Genomic DNA, 10,327 nt, shown 5'->3' with positions numbered 1-10,327 from the left:
AGACCAAAACCAGGGCCATCAATAATAAATAGTCACAAATAGATCAAATAGGGAAGTTAGAAGCTATTTCTTCACACAAAGAGTAGGGGGAATGTGGAACATGCGACCACAAGGAGTTGTTGAGGCAAATAGCACAGATGTATTTAAGGGGAAGCTGGAGAGGTACATGAGGGAGACAGGAATAGAATGTTAGGCTTGAAGGCTTAGTTGAGGAAGGGCAGGAGGAGGCTCATGTGGAACATAAACACCAGCATAGACCAGTTGGGCCAAAGGGCCTGTTTCTGTGCTGTATATTCTAATGTATAATGTATTTATCAAAGAAACAAATGACTAAACCTTCTTCTTGAGTCATTAAATGAGATCCTGTTTGTCTGTAATTTACTGGGAATTCCTTCCTTTCTTGCTTATTTAGAAAAAGGGAGTTTTCCTCACAGTTATTTTCTCTCATCCAAAAATTCCAATGACTTGGCGCCTGATTCCGTTGCTGTTTGTTGTGATTTTACTGGGTGCAATTAAGTGGAATCAATATGCTCATCATGTCAAAATAATCTAACTTTGTAAAATGCTTCATTGCATTTTTGTTAGGCGATAAAAAAAAATGGCATTGTTATGCCACCTGATTATGCCCCTCATCACAATAACAAGTGTAATGACTGTACTTATTGGTAAGCATCACACGCACAACAAATAGCTATTTGGTGAACAATCAATTTATCTGGAGAATTGTTGACTGGGTTAGAACAATGTCCGAGGATCTTTAACTTCCACCTGAAGAGCAAACCTAGGGTTGTCTTCTCCTGCAGAGGACAATGCAAGACTTTACACTTCCTTCCTAGCCTGTTACGGGCTGTCAGTCTACAATACTTTCAAATCCCACCATGGCGCCAGCTCACAGCGACCCGGACACACCTTCATTTTTCAACGCTGTTTAGTACAGATTCTTTCTCCTCCAGAGCAGCCATCGCCAACACAAGCTGTTCTTTCAGCTGAGAGAGATCCTGCTCAGTCCGTACCTTAATGACACTCAGTTCTGTATAAATGTCTTTGTACCTATCCGTGGCGTATTTCTTATCCTGCAGAAAAAAGCCAAACGATAACGTACAACAGCCTGAGGTCTCCACTCCTTCAACCAGTATTGCAAACCCCCAGCAAACTGCACTTACCCACTGCAGAGCCTGCAGCTCATCCCTGAGGCACTGAATCTCCTTCTTCAGATATTGTACTTCATTCTCCTTCACCCGCAGGACAACCTGAGGATCAGATAAACAGGCCTTTAATAGTTCACCTCCCAGAATAACTCCCAGAATAACTCCCAGCTACTGAGACAGTGCAGTCAGAACGTTACTGTATTATCCGCCCCAGGCTCCACCGGCTCCCAATCACCGAACGGATCGACTTCAAGATCCCCTCACTCGTTTTCAAATCACTTCACTCCCTCGCACCTCCCTAACTCTCCGCCCTGCTTCCCCCCCGCTCCACGAACTGCTTGCCTCCGGCCTCCTAATTGTTCCTCGTGCCCTCCACTCCACCATCGGTGGCCGTGCCTCCACGCTCCCAAACTCTGGAACTTGATCCCTCCACCTTGCCACCTTTCTACCTTCAAATCTGCCTAAAGACCTTCCTTTTTGTTGATGTTTACGATCGCTTCCCCCTCCCTCTCCCCTTGGCTGGTTGTCAAGACTCCGCCACTGTGATGCGCTCCGGGACACTATCCCAATGTTATTGCACTAACAAATCCCACAATGGCAGTTGTATCATCTCAATTTAAACATTGGTGATTTCAGCACAAAGTTTGACAGAGATTTACAGGTTGTACAGCACCCAAACAGGCCCCGAGTGGAGTACTGTAGCTCAGTGGTTAGAGCACTCGGCTCGCAAGCGAGAAACTGGGGTTCAATACCCGGCAGGGTGAAACGTTGCGCAAGTTTTCTCATTCCACCGAGCAGTAAGTGGGAACCCAGTTGTTAGTCGATTGGCAGATCGCTTTTCCAGGATAATAATTCCTTCAAAAAAACAGTAAGAATAAATTGGTCACTTCAATTTCTGACTGTTTGTGGGAGGGACACTGCTGTCAATTCACTTTACAGTATATTCTGTGAAACGCTTTGAGACCTGAACCCTAACCCTAAATCCTAACCCTAAATCTTCACCTAAACCCTAATCCTAACCCCTAACCCTAACCCTAAGAACCCTAACCCTAACCCTAAACCCTAACCCTAACCCTAAACCCTAACCCCTAAAGCTAACCCTAACCGGGAACCCTAACTCTCAACCCTAACCCTAAAACCTAACCCCTAACCTTAACCCTAACCGGGAACCCTAACCCTAAACCCTAACCCCTAACCCTAACCGGGAACCCTAACCCTAACCCCTAACCCTAACACTAACCCTAAGGATCCTAACCCTAACCCAAACCCTAAACCCTAAAACCTAACCCTAACCCTAACCGGGAACCCTAACCCTGACGCTAACTCCTAACCCCTAACCCCAAACCCTAACGCTACCCCTAAACCCTAACCCTAAACCCTAACCCTAATCCTAAACCTACCCCTAAACCCTAACCCTAAACCCTAATCCTAACGCTAAGCGATAAACCCTAACCTCTAACCCTAACCCTTAACCCCTAACCCTAAACCTTAACCCTCACCCCAACCCCAACCCAAACCCTAAGAACCCTAACCCTAAGAACCCTAACCCTAAGAACCCTAACCGCTAGCCCATAACCCCTAACCCCTAACCATAAACACGAACCCTACCCCCTAACCCTAAACCATAACCCTAATCCTAACCCTACCCCCTAACCCTAAAACCTAACGCTAAACCCTAACCCTAACCCCTCACCCTGACACCAACCCCCAACCCTAAGAACCCTAACCCTAAGAACCCTAACCCTAAGAACCCTAACCCTAAGAACCCTAACCCTAAGAACCCTAACCCCTAGCCCATAACCCTAACCCTAACACCTAACCCTAACACCTAACCCTAATACCCTAACCCTAATACCCTAAACCCTAACCCCTAAATCCTAACCCCAACCGTAAACCTAAACCCTAACCCCTAAATCCTAACCCCAACCCTAAACCCTAACCCCAACCCCAAACCCATCCCCGACCCTAACCCTAACCCTATGGGGCCTAACCCTCACCCCTAACCCTAACCCCTAACCCTAAGCCCTAAACCTAAGCCTAAGACCCTAACCCTAAGACCCTAACCCTAAGACCCTAACCCTAACCCAAACCCTAAGGACCCTAACCGGAGCTCCTGGAGCCCCTGGTGCTCCTGGAACCCTTGGAGCACCTGGAGCTCTGGGAGCCCCTGGAGCTCGTGTGGCCCCCGGAGCCCCTGGAGCTCTTTGAGCTTTAATGTCAGTAACACGCATGCGCTGAGTCCTGCGGTGTGAGCGGAAGTTCCTTTACTAAGATGGTGGGCGATGCCGGAAGTGGCGGTCGCTATGCCGCCGCTCGGCCTGGCCGCTCAGGCCGCCTTTTCGCTGCTCAGTTTCTGTCTGGTTTTCAGCTGTGCCGCCAACTTCATCAGCTTCGTGTCTCTGCGGCCGCTACAGCGGGAAAAGCCGAGGCCTGAGACAGGTCAGAGAGTGTGAGAGGGAGTGAGTGAGAGTGTGCGAGAGTGTGTGAGAGGGAGAGAGTGGGAGAGTGAGTGAGAGTGTGAGAGAGAGTGACAGAGAGAGGGAGTGACAGAGAGTGTGTGAGTGTGAGAGAGAGTGTATGTGTGTTATCAGGTTAACAAGTTACCCGGTTTGTGAATTATCAGGTTAATGGGTTACCTGGTTAGTGAGTTTTCAGGTTACAGGGTTATAACAATATAATAATAATAATCCTTGCATTTGATACAGCGCTTTTCACGTCTTCTCGGCGTCTCAAAGCGCTTCACAGAATAGACTGTAAAGTGAATTGACTGTATATTTGTGGGCAAAATGCGCACAGCAGTGTCCCACAAACAGTCGTGGATTGAAGTGACCAATTTATTTATTTTTTCTTGAGGGATTATTATTAGGCGTGTGGAGTAAGGAAATTTGCCCAAGGTTTCACCACGCTGGGAATCAAACCCAGGTCTCTCGCTTGAGAGGCGAGTGCTCTAACCATTGAGCTACAGGTCTCCACAAAAATTCTAAGGAATTCTAAAAGAGGCACCAAAAAAAAAATCTTTTCTCTATCTCAAAAGTCGATGGACGCACCTCTGATAATTCAGCACTCACTAGACATTTCACTGAACTGTCAGTCTAGACTATTAATCTCAAGACCCAATATTGGGCTTTGAGCTCACAACCTTCTAACCTAGGGCTAGTGAGTTATCAGGTTAACAGGTTACTGGGTTAATGAGTTATCAGGTTACAGGCTTAACAGGCAGTTTGGAAAGGGACGATTTGAGATGATTTAAATACTGAACGAGAGAAATGACTGAAGCTGAGCCACAGATGGTTTGTTTACAGGTGACGCCGGACACTATGGCTGGAGCTCGATCCTGCAGGACACGCGGGTTGTTGAGCCGCTCAGTCTTGACCTCATTCTCCTTGGTCTCTTCATTCTGCAGCACAGCGTCATGGCCACTGTGACCGTCAGGAAGTGGACCTCAGCCTGGTTCGGGGTCCTGCAGAGATCAGTGTACGTCCTGTGTACAGCAGCAGCTCTGCAGGTCAGTCAGCGATTCAGTCTCTAGTGAAGGCTGCTCTCCTTTCCACCTCTACAGTGAGGGCTCCTCTCTCCTCCCCCACAGTGAGGGCTCCTCTCCTCCCCCACAGTGAGGGCTGCTCTCTCCTCTCCAACATTGAGGGCTCCTCTCCTCCCCCACAGTGAGGGCTGCTCTCCTCTCCTCTCCAACAGTGAGGGCTGCTCTCCTTCCGATACTTTACCACTCAGCAGGCTCTGGCCTGCCCCAAGTCACCGCAGACCCCACCCCACCACCCACCATCAGTCAACAGACCAGCCTTCAGTGTCTCTGCTTCCACTCCTGGAACTCCATCCCAGTCCCTTCGCTTTGCTCCCTCCCTTGCCTCCAAGACCCTTCTCTTCGACCCAACTGTGCCTTTGGTCACCCTCCTACTCCCACTTTCCACCCCTCTTGATCCCCAGCTCAGGTATAAATCCCTGTCTGTCCAGTGCTGTGGGACATACTCCCGCTGTGTAAATGTAATTGTTGTTGCAGGTGCTGATGATGTACTGGCAGCCAGTTCTGGAGGGCCCTGAGCTGTGGAGTGTGAGAACCGAGCCTTGGAACAGCTGGGTGGTGCTCACATGCTTTATTATCCACGTCATCGCCTGGCTCATCATCATCAGCATTGCTCTGATCTATGACTACGCAGAGCTCATGGGAGTCAAGCAGGTAAAGTGCCCCCAAACAAGATAGAACCCCCCCTCACTCATAGGGACACAGCCGACAAACAATCCTGACTCCTCGTGCCTCACTTCAGAGTAATTTGGTCACTCAATCCACAACTATGTGTGGGACGCTGCTGTGTCCAATTGACTGCTGAGTTTTCCCCGCAAAATATACAGTCACTGCACTTTACAGTATGTAGTGTGAAGCGGTTTGAGAAGTCTCAAGTCTCTGAGACGTGCTGGAGATTGTTATTACCTTTTCTCTTCTGTTCCAGGTTTATTATCATTGCTTGTCGCTGGGAGACCCGATGGCATTGAAGTCCCAGAAGGCGCAGCGTCTGTACTGCCACCTGCGACACCCTGTGTTCCTGGAGTTCCTGCTTGTCCTCTGGGTCGTTCCCGCACTCACCCTCGACCGTCTGCTCTTGGCCGCTGTCCTCAGCCTCTACTTGGTCTTTGGTCACAGCCTCGACCAGCAGGATTACCGCTACCTCCGAGCTCAACTGGCCAAGAAGTTTGAAATCTTCTCACGTGAGGAGACCTTCAGTGACCCCATGGCTCTGAACGGAAGCCGGTAAACCCCATGGGACAGATGTGGCCTCGCTTTTTAACCGTGATTTATTCCCTGCAGATTCTCAAATCAAGGACTGGTATCAGCCGGTTTCGTGCGTGACTCAGCAGCTAATCACGGACTCGAGTTAAAGGTGTAACCTCTGATTAAAATACATGAAACGGCCTGATTTTCACTCGAGCGAGTCCGTGTAATTACTTACACCCTGTCCTGGAGGGTCTGTTTAATATTCATTCTCGCTGGCACAACCTACATTTCTTGACTAAGTTAAGATGTACCTATGCAAATTACAGCTGCCTCTTTGCAGGTGATGTAACCGTCCACTCTGCCTAATACATAATCAATAATATAATACATAATCGCTTTCCACCAGTCACTCAGTCGCTTGGCTGGGGGTGGCTGTGGGTGGGGGGCGTTAGTTATGTGAGGACTTTTCTTGTCGGTTGGATGTTTGCCACATACATAAACTGATCACCACAGCCCAATACATTATATGCATTGCAGTAGTGGGAGCTGCTTAAGCCGGACACCGAGTAAATTGGACAAAATGCCGCCTTCTGTGAGAGGGAAAGACTCTGGGCTGACATTGAGTCAGTCACAAAAGAACGAGGGAGAGCGTGGAGATTACGGTTGATTGACAGCTATCAATCAGCAGCCACCAGTGAGGGGGAGGAGTCACAGTGAAGGGGAAGAGCCGCTGAGCAGGAAGTTAACCTCAGAGACGGTTAAACCAACGTGTCCGGTTTAAGTGTCTTCCACTGCAAATGTTTGTGTGCGTTGCGGTAACTGCTGGAGTTTATCCCCCAAAATCACATCGCTCGCCATCGAGCTTCCCACTGCTTGTCCAGCAAGCACCACGTCTTGATCAATCAGGCTTTGGCTGCCAGGTTAGCAGAAGCTGAGGGGGAGAATATCTTCTCCATCCCTGTTGTCAGCTAAGCTGGGCTGTCATCAGCCATGCCTTCAGGTCCTGCTCAGCAATCCATAGTCAACACTTCACCATGGAGCACGTTCAGCTGGTTACACAAAAGCCTCAGCAGCACAAACAGCCACACAGCGCTCCCTCCAGTCACCTATATTAAGATCACTATAAATACCAGTTATCTTCAGAACTTCCTCTCATATCCAGACCCTGACAAAGGAACATTCATTCCCTTCACTACCATTAGAATGTCAGTTAGTAATAGGACAGGGACAAAGTTGGATCCACAATCATAGCAGTTGCTGTCAAACGTTTAATGTACAGTCAGAGTCAAGGTACAGAGTCTATCTGTCACTAACGGTTAGACTTGGCCACTCGCTCCAGCTCGTCCTTCTTCTTGATGGCATAGGAATTGGACGATCCCTGAGAACAAGGCAGGAAGTCGCAAGGCTTTAGGGAACCGCATCAACATCCTCGTAATCGCCTTCAAAACCCTCCATGGACTCACTCCTCCCCACCTGTGACCTGTTCCAAGTCATACCCATCTGTACGCTCCCTCCGCTCGGCTGGCTCCGGCTCCACAACCCCCGCCTGGCCCACCCCACCACCAGTGGTCGGGCCTTCAGTCTCTGCCCCCACCGTCTGGAATTCCATCCCACAGTTCCTTTGCCCCCTCCCTCCCTCACCTCCTCCAAGACCCGTCTCAAGACGCTCCTTTTCCACCAAACACACCTTTGATCACCCTCCTACCCCACCCTCCAGATCCCTGACTGTCCAGCACCTTCGGACGTAGATGCCACGTGTTTTTGAATCCGATCACAATCACGACTGGGAGCGACATGAAAAATAGATGCCTGGAGAATCCTGGTCGTGACACAGAACCTACCTTGGCAGCATTGATGAGCTCATCAGCTAAGCACTCAGCAATCGTCTTAATATTCCTGAAGGCAGCTTCTCTGGCCCCAGTGCACAGCAGCCAGATAGCCTGGGAAACAATCAGAGAGAGAGTTAAAGTCCAAAATGTTTTGGTGTTTTGAGAAATTAGCATTTGTCACTGGAGCTGGGAAGAACCTTCAAAAAGAGTATTTGTTTGGAGTTAGAGTGAGCGTGAGACCCACACCCGAGAAGTTCGGACCTGCTACAGGAAATGTGTTGTCGGTTGTTACTGACATGTTGATGATCGAGCAGAGAGGGCACGGGGCTGGTGATGGAAGAGGAGGTGGGATAAGGGGCTGGTGATGGAGGAGGAGGGGGGGGACACAGTGATGAAGGAGGAAGTGGGACACGGGGCTCGTGACCCTCGTTACCTGGTTAACGCGACGTAGAGGCGAGACGTCCACAGCCTGTCTCCTGACGGTACCGGCTCTGCCAATCCGTGTGGAGTCCTCGCGAGGACCACTGTTAATGATGGCGTTTACCAGTACTTGAAGAGGATTCTGCAAACAGAAAATCATGTCAAGACACAGAGCTGGCTGACTTCCTGGGTGGGGAGGGGCATGGGGGAGCGCAATGTCCTCCCGGAGCTGAACCGGCCCCAAGGTGGCATGTTTGGGTGTTTGGCAATATATCAGAATGGAGCCAACCCCACCCCCCTCTCTCTGTGATTGTCTCGAGGCCGGTTCCTGAGCCAGGAGGGTCCGCAGTATATCCCAGGGCATTGCACAGCCCAACCTAATTCATCAGAAGGACCTGGAAGGGCCAACCAGTCACTGGGGGCAAGGAATCCTCCCACTCAGCTCCTGGTAACCCTGCAGCCAAAGCCCTAACTAATAGGTAGGGTGGGTCCTAGCTGGACAAGCAACGGGAAAACTGGCCAGACAGCGATAACAATGGCCAAGCTCTGGTTTTACCTGGTTAGATAGACTCCAGCAGTGAACCCAATTGGGTCACTGGAATCCCCAAGCCTTTGCTCCTGCCAACCTATGCCAAACACTCTCTGGAATTAGGTAAGTAGGTTGGTCCCTCCGGGGAAAGTGGCCAAGCCCCTCAACGCTGCTCCCCCTCAGCCCCACTCCCTCACTCGCCCTCCACCCTGCTCCCCATCAGCCCGGCTCCCCCGCCCACCATCAGCCCAGCTCCCCCCCCCTCCCCATCAGCCCGGCTCCCTCCCCTCTCCACCAGCCCGGCTCCCTCCCCTCCACCCTCCCTCAGCGCTGCTCAAAGCTCAGCCCCTGGCCGCTGCACTCACCTCACCAGTCAGGAGATGGATGATCTCAAATGCGTGTTTGACAATGCGAACAGTCATCAGCTTCTTGCCATTGTTGCGGCCATGCATCATCATGGAGTTTGTCAGCCGTTCCACGATAGGACACTGCGCCTTGCGAAAACGCTTGGCCGCATAGCGCCCTGAGCTGTGAGGCAAGTATTTGGCATATTTCTCCTTCACAGCGATGTAATCCTGCAGAGACACAACATTGTTAGTCAGATAGAGACCTCCCGCACCTCCCACACACTCACGGACACATACTCACCTGCAAGGAGATGTCATTGATCTGCACATCATCAGTGCTCCATTTGCCAAAGAGCTTGATCTCCGGGGTCTCAGCTACAGCGGGAACAGCTTCCCACTCAGTCATCCTGCGGAGAGGAGAGGCAGGATAGTGAAGGTACACAGTGTTAGTGTGAGAGCTGGTTAGTGTTAGTGAGAGAGTGGTTAGTGTTAGTGTGAGAGCAGTTAGTGTTAGTGTGAGAGCAGTTAGTGTTAGTGTGAGAGCAGTTAGTGTTAGAGCAGTTAGTGTTAGTGAGAGTGTGGTTAGTGAGAGAGTGGTTAGTGAGAGTGTGAGAGCAGTTAGTGTTAGTGTGAGTGCAGTTAGTGTTAGTGAGAGAGTGGTTAGTGTGAGAGCAGTTAGTGAGAGAGTGGTTAGTGAGAGTGAGAGAGCAGTTAGTGAGAGAGCAGTTAGTGTTAGTGAGAGAGCAGTTAGTGTGAGTGAGAGAGCAGTTAGTGTGAGTGAGAGAGCAGTTAGTGTGAGTGAGAGAGCAGTTAGTGTGAGTGAGAGAGCAGTTAGTGTGAGAGCAGTTAGTGTTAGTGAGAGAGGAGTTAGTGTGAGTGAGAGAGCAGTTAGTGTGAGAGCAGTTAGTGTTAGTGAGAGAGCAGTTAGTGAGAGAGCAGTTAGTGTTAGTGAGAGAGGAGTTAGGGTTAGTGAGAGAGGAGTTAGTGTTAGTGAGAGAGGAGTTAGGGTTAGTGAGAGAGGAGTTAGGGTTAGTGTGAGAGGTGTAAGTGAGAGAGCGGTTATATTGATATTTATTGGCTTTTCCCGGTGTCTCTGGTCTCTGACGACAGTATATTATTATGTGTAACTGTGTGTTGGCGCGGATTATTATAATGTTTATTGGTTTATATTGATAGTTAATGATATTTCGCGGCTTTTCTCTGAGTCTCCGTCACTGACCTGTTTCCCGGTGATGGAGCCGCGAGGACAGAGACGGAGTCGCGGGGTTTCTCGGCTCTTATTCCAGGGGCGCGGCGCTCACTTCCGGGGCGGTAGTTCCGGTCGGTGA

At 50.1% G+C, this 10,327-nt stretch overlaps 3 protein-coding genes across 4 annotated transcripts; 1 reads left to right on the top strand and 2 right to left on the bottom strand.

Annotated features, from left to right (window-relative positions):
- Positions 1 to 630: 630 nt before the first annotated feature.
- Positions 631 to 1,971, bottom strand: LOC121851862 (myosin phosphatase Rho-interacting protein-like). 2 transcript variants are annotated; one of them, XM_042345951.1, is made up of 3 exons: positions 1,491 to 1,544; positions 1,164 to 1,250; positions 631 to 1,073 (listed from the first exon to the last, which is right to left on the bottom strand). In XM_042345951.1, exons 1-3 carry the CDS (start codon positions 1,530 to 1,532, stop codon positions 912 to 914), a joined length of 291 nt encoding a protein of 96 aa, XP_042201885.1. In that variant the 5' UTR covers positions 1,533 to 1,544; the 3' UTR covers positions 631 to 911. The 2 variants fall into 2 exon arrangements, 1 of the variants encoding a protein (XP_042201885.1); XR_006085996.1 differs by lacking the exon at positions 1,491 to 1,544 and adding an exon at positions 1,901 to 1,971 and having other exon boundaries at positions 988 to 1,073.
- A 1,453-nt stretch (positions 1,972 to 3,424) lies between these two features.
- On the top strand, positions 3,425 to 6,082 carry LOC103191270 (nurim). The gene is made up of 4 exons (XM_042345949.1): positions 3,425 to 3,587; positions 4,451 to 4,653; positions 5,164 to 5,340; positions 5,612 to 6,082. Exons 1-4 carry the CDS (start codon positions 3,431 to 3,433, stop codon positions 5,912 to 5,914), a joined length of 840 nt encoding a protein of 279 aa, XP_042201883.1. The 5' UTR covers positions 3,425 to 3,430; the 3' UTR covers positions 5,915 to 6,082.
- A 1,042-nt stretch (positions 6,083 to 7,124) lies between these two features.
- On the bottom strand, positions 7,125 to 10,251 carry rps5 (ribosomal protein S5). Its single transcript, NM_001292949.1, has 6 exons — positions 10,219 to 10,251; positions 9,301 to 9,406; positions 9,018 to 9,227; positions 8,137 to 8,265; positions 7,716 to 7,814; positions 7,125 to 7,252 (listed from the first exon to the last, which is right to left on the bottom strand). The coding sequence occupies exons 2-6, from the start codon at positions 9,403 to 9,405 to the stop codon at positions 7,184 to 7,186; spliced, it is 612 nt and encodes a 203-aa protein (NP_001279878.1). The 5' UTR covers position 9,406; positions 10,219 to 10,251; the 3' UTR covers positions 7,125 to 7,183.
- Between the last annotated feature and the right edge of the window lie 76 nt (positions 10,252 to 10,327).

Source organism: Callorhinchus milii, unplaced genomic scaffold, assembly GCF_018977255.1.
Source record: "Callorhinchus milii isolate IMCB2004 unplaced genomic scaffold, IMCB_Cmil_1.0 Scaffold167, whole genome shotgun sequence".
NCBI lineage: Eukaryota > Metazoa > Chordata > Chondrichthyes > Chimaeriformes > Callorhinchidae > Callorhinchus > Callorhinchus milii.
This window is presented reverse-complemented; position numbering and strand designations above follow the sequence as displayed.

Coding starts and splice junctions, on each gene's coding strand:
- LOC121851862 (XM_042345951.1), bottom strand. CDS start 1,532: ATGGTGGAGTGGAGGGCACGAGGAACAATTAGGAGGCCGGAG. Junction 1,251..1,490: donor GAACAATTAGGAGGCCGGAG/GCAAGCAGTTCG, acceptor TCTGATCCTCAG/GTTGTCCTGCGGGTGAAGGA. Junction 1,074..1,163: donor AGCTGCAGGCTCTGCAGTGG/GTAAGTGCAGTT, acceptor TTTTTTCTGCAG/GATAAGAAATACGCCACGGA.
- LOC103191270 (XM_042345949.1), top strand. CDS start 3,431: ATGCCGGAAGTGGCGGTCGCTATGCCGCCGCTCGGCCTGGCCGCTCAG. Junction 3,588..4,450: donor AAAGCCGAGGCCTGAGACAG/GTCAGAGAGTGT, acceptor GTTTGTTTACAG/GTGACGCCGGACACTATGGC. Junction 4,654..5,163: donor GTACAGCAGCAGCTCTGCAG/GTCAGTCAGCGA, acceptor TTGTTGTTGCAG/GTGCTGATGATGTACTGGCA.
- rps5 (NM_001292949.1), bottom strand. CDS start 9,405: ATGACTGAGTGGGAAGCTGTTCCCGCTGTAGCTGAGACCCCGGAGATC. Junction 8,266..9,017: donor TCCATCTCCTGACTGGTGAG/GTGAGTGCAGCG, acceptor TTCTGTTTGCAG/AATCCTCTTCAAGTACTGGT. Junction 7,253..7,715: donor AGCTCATCAATGCTGCCAAG/GTAGGTTCTGTG, acceptor CCTTGTTCTCAG/GGATCGTCCAATTCCTATGC.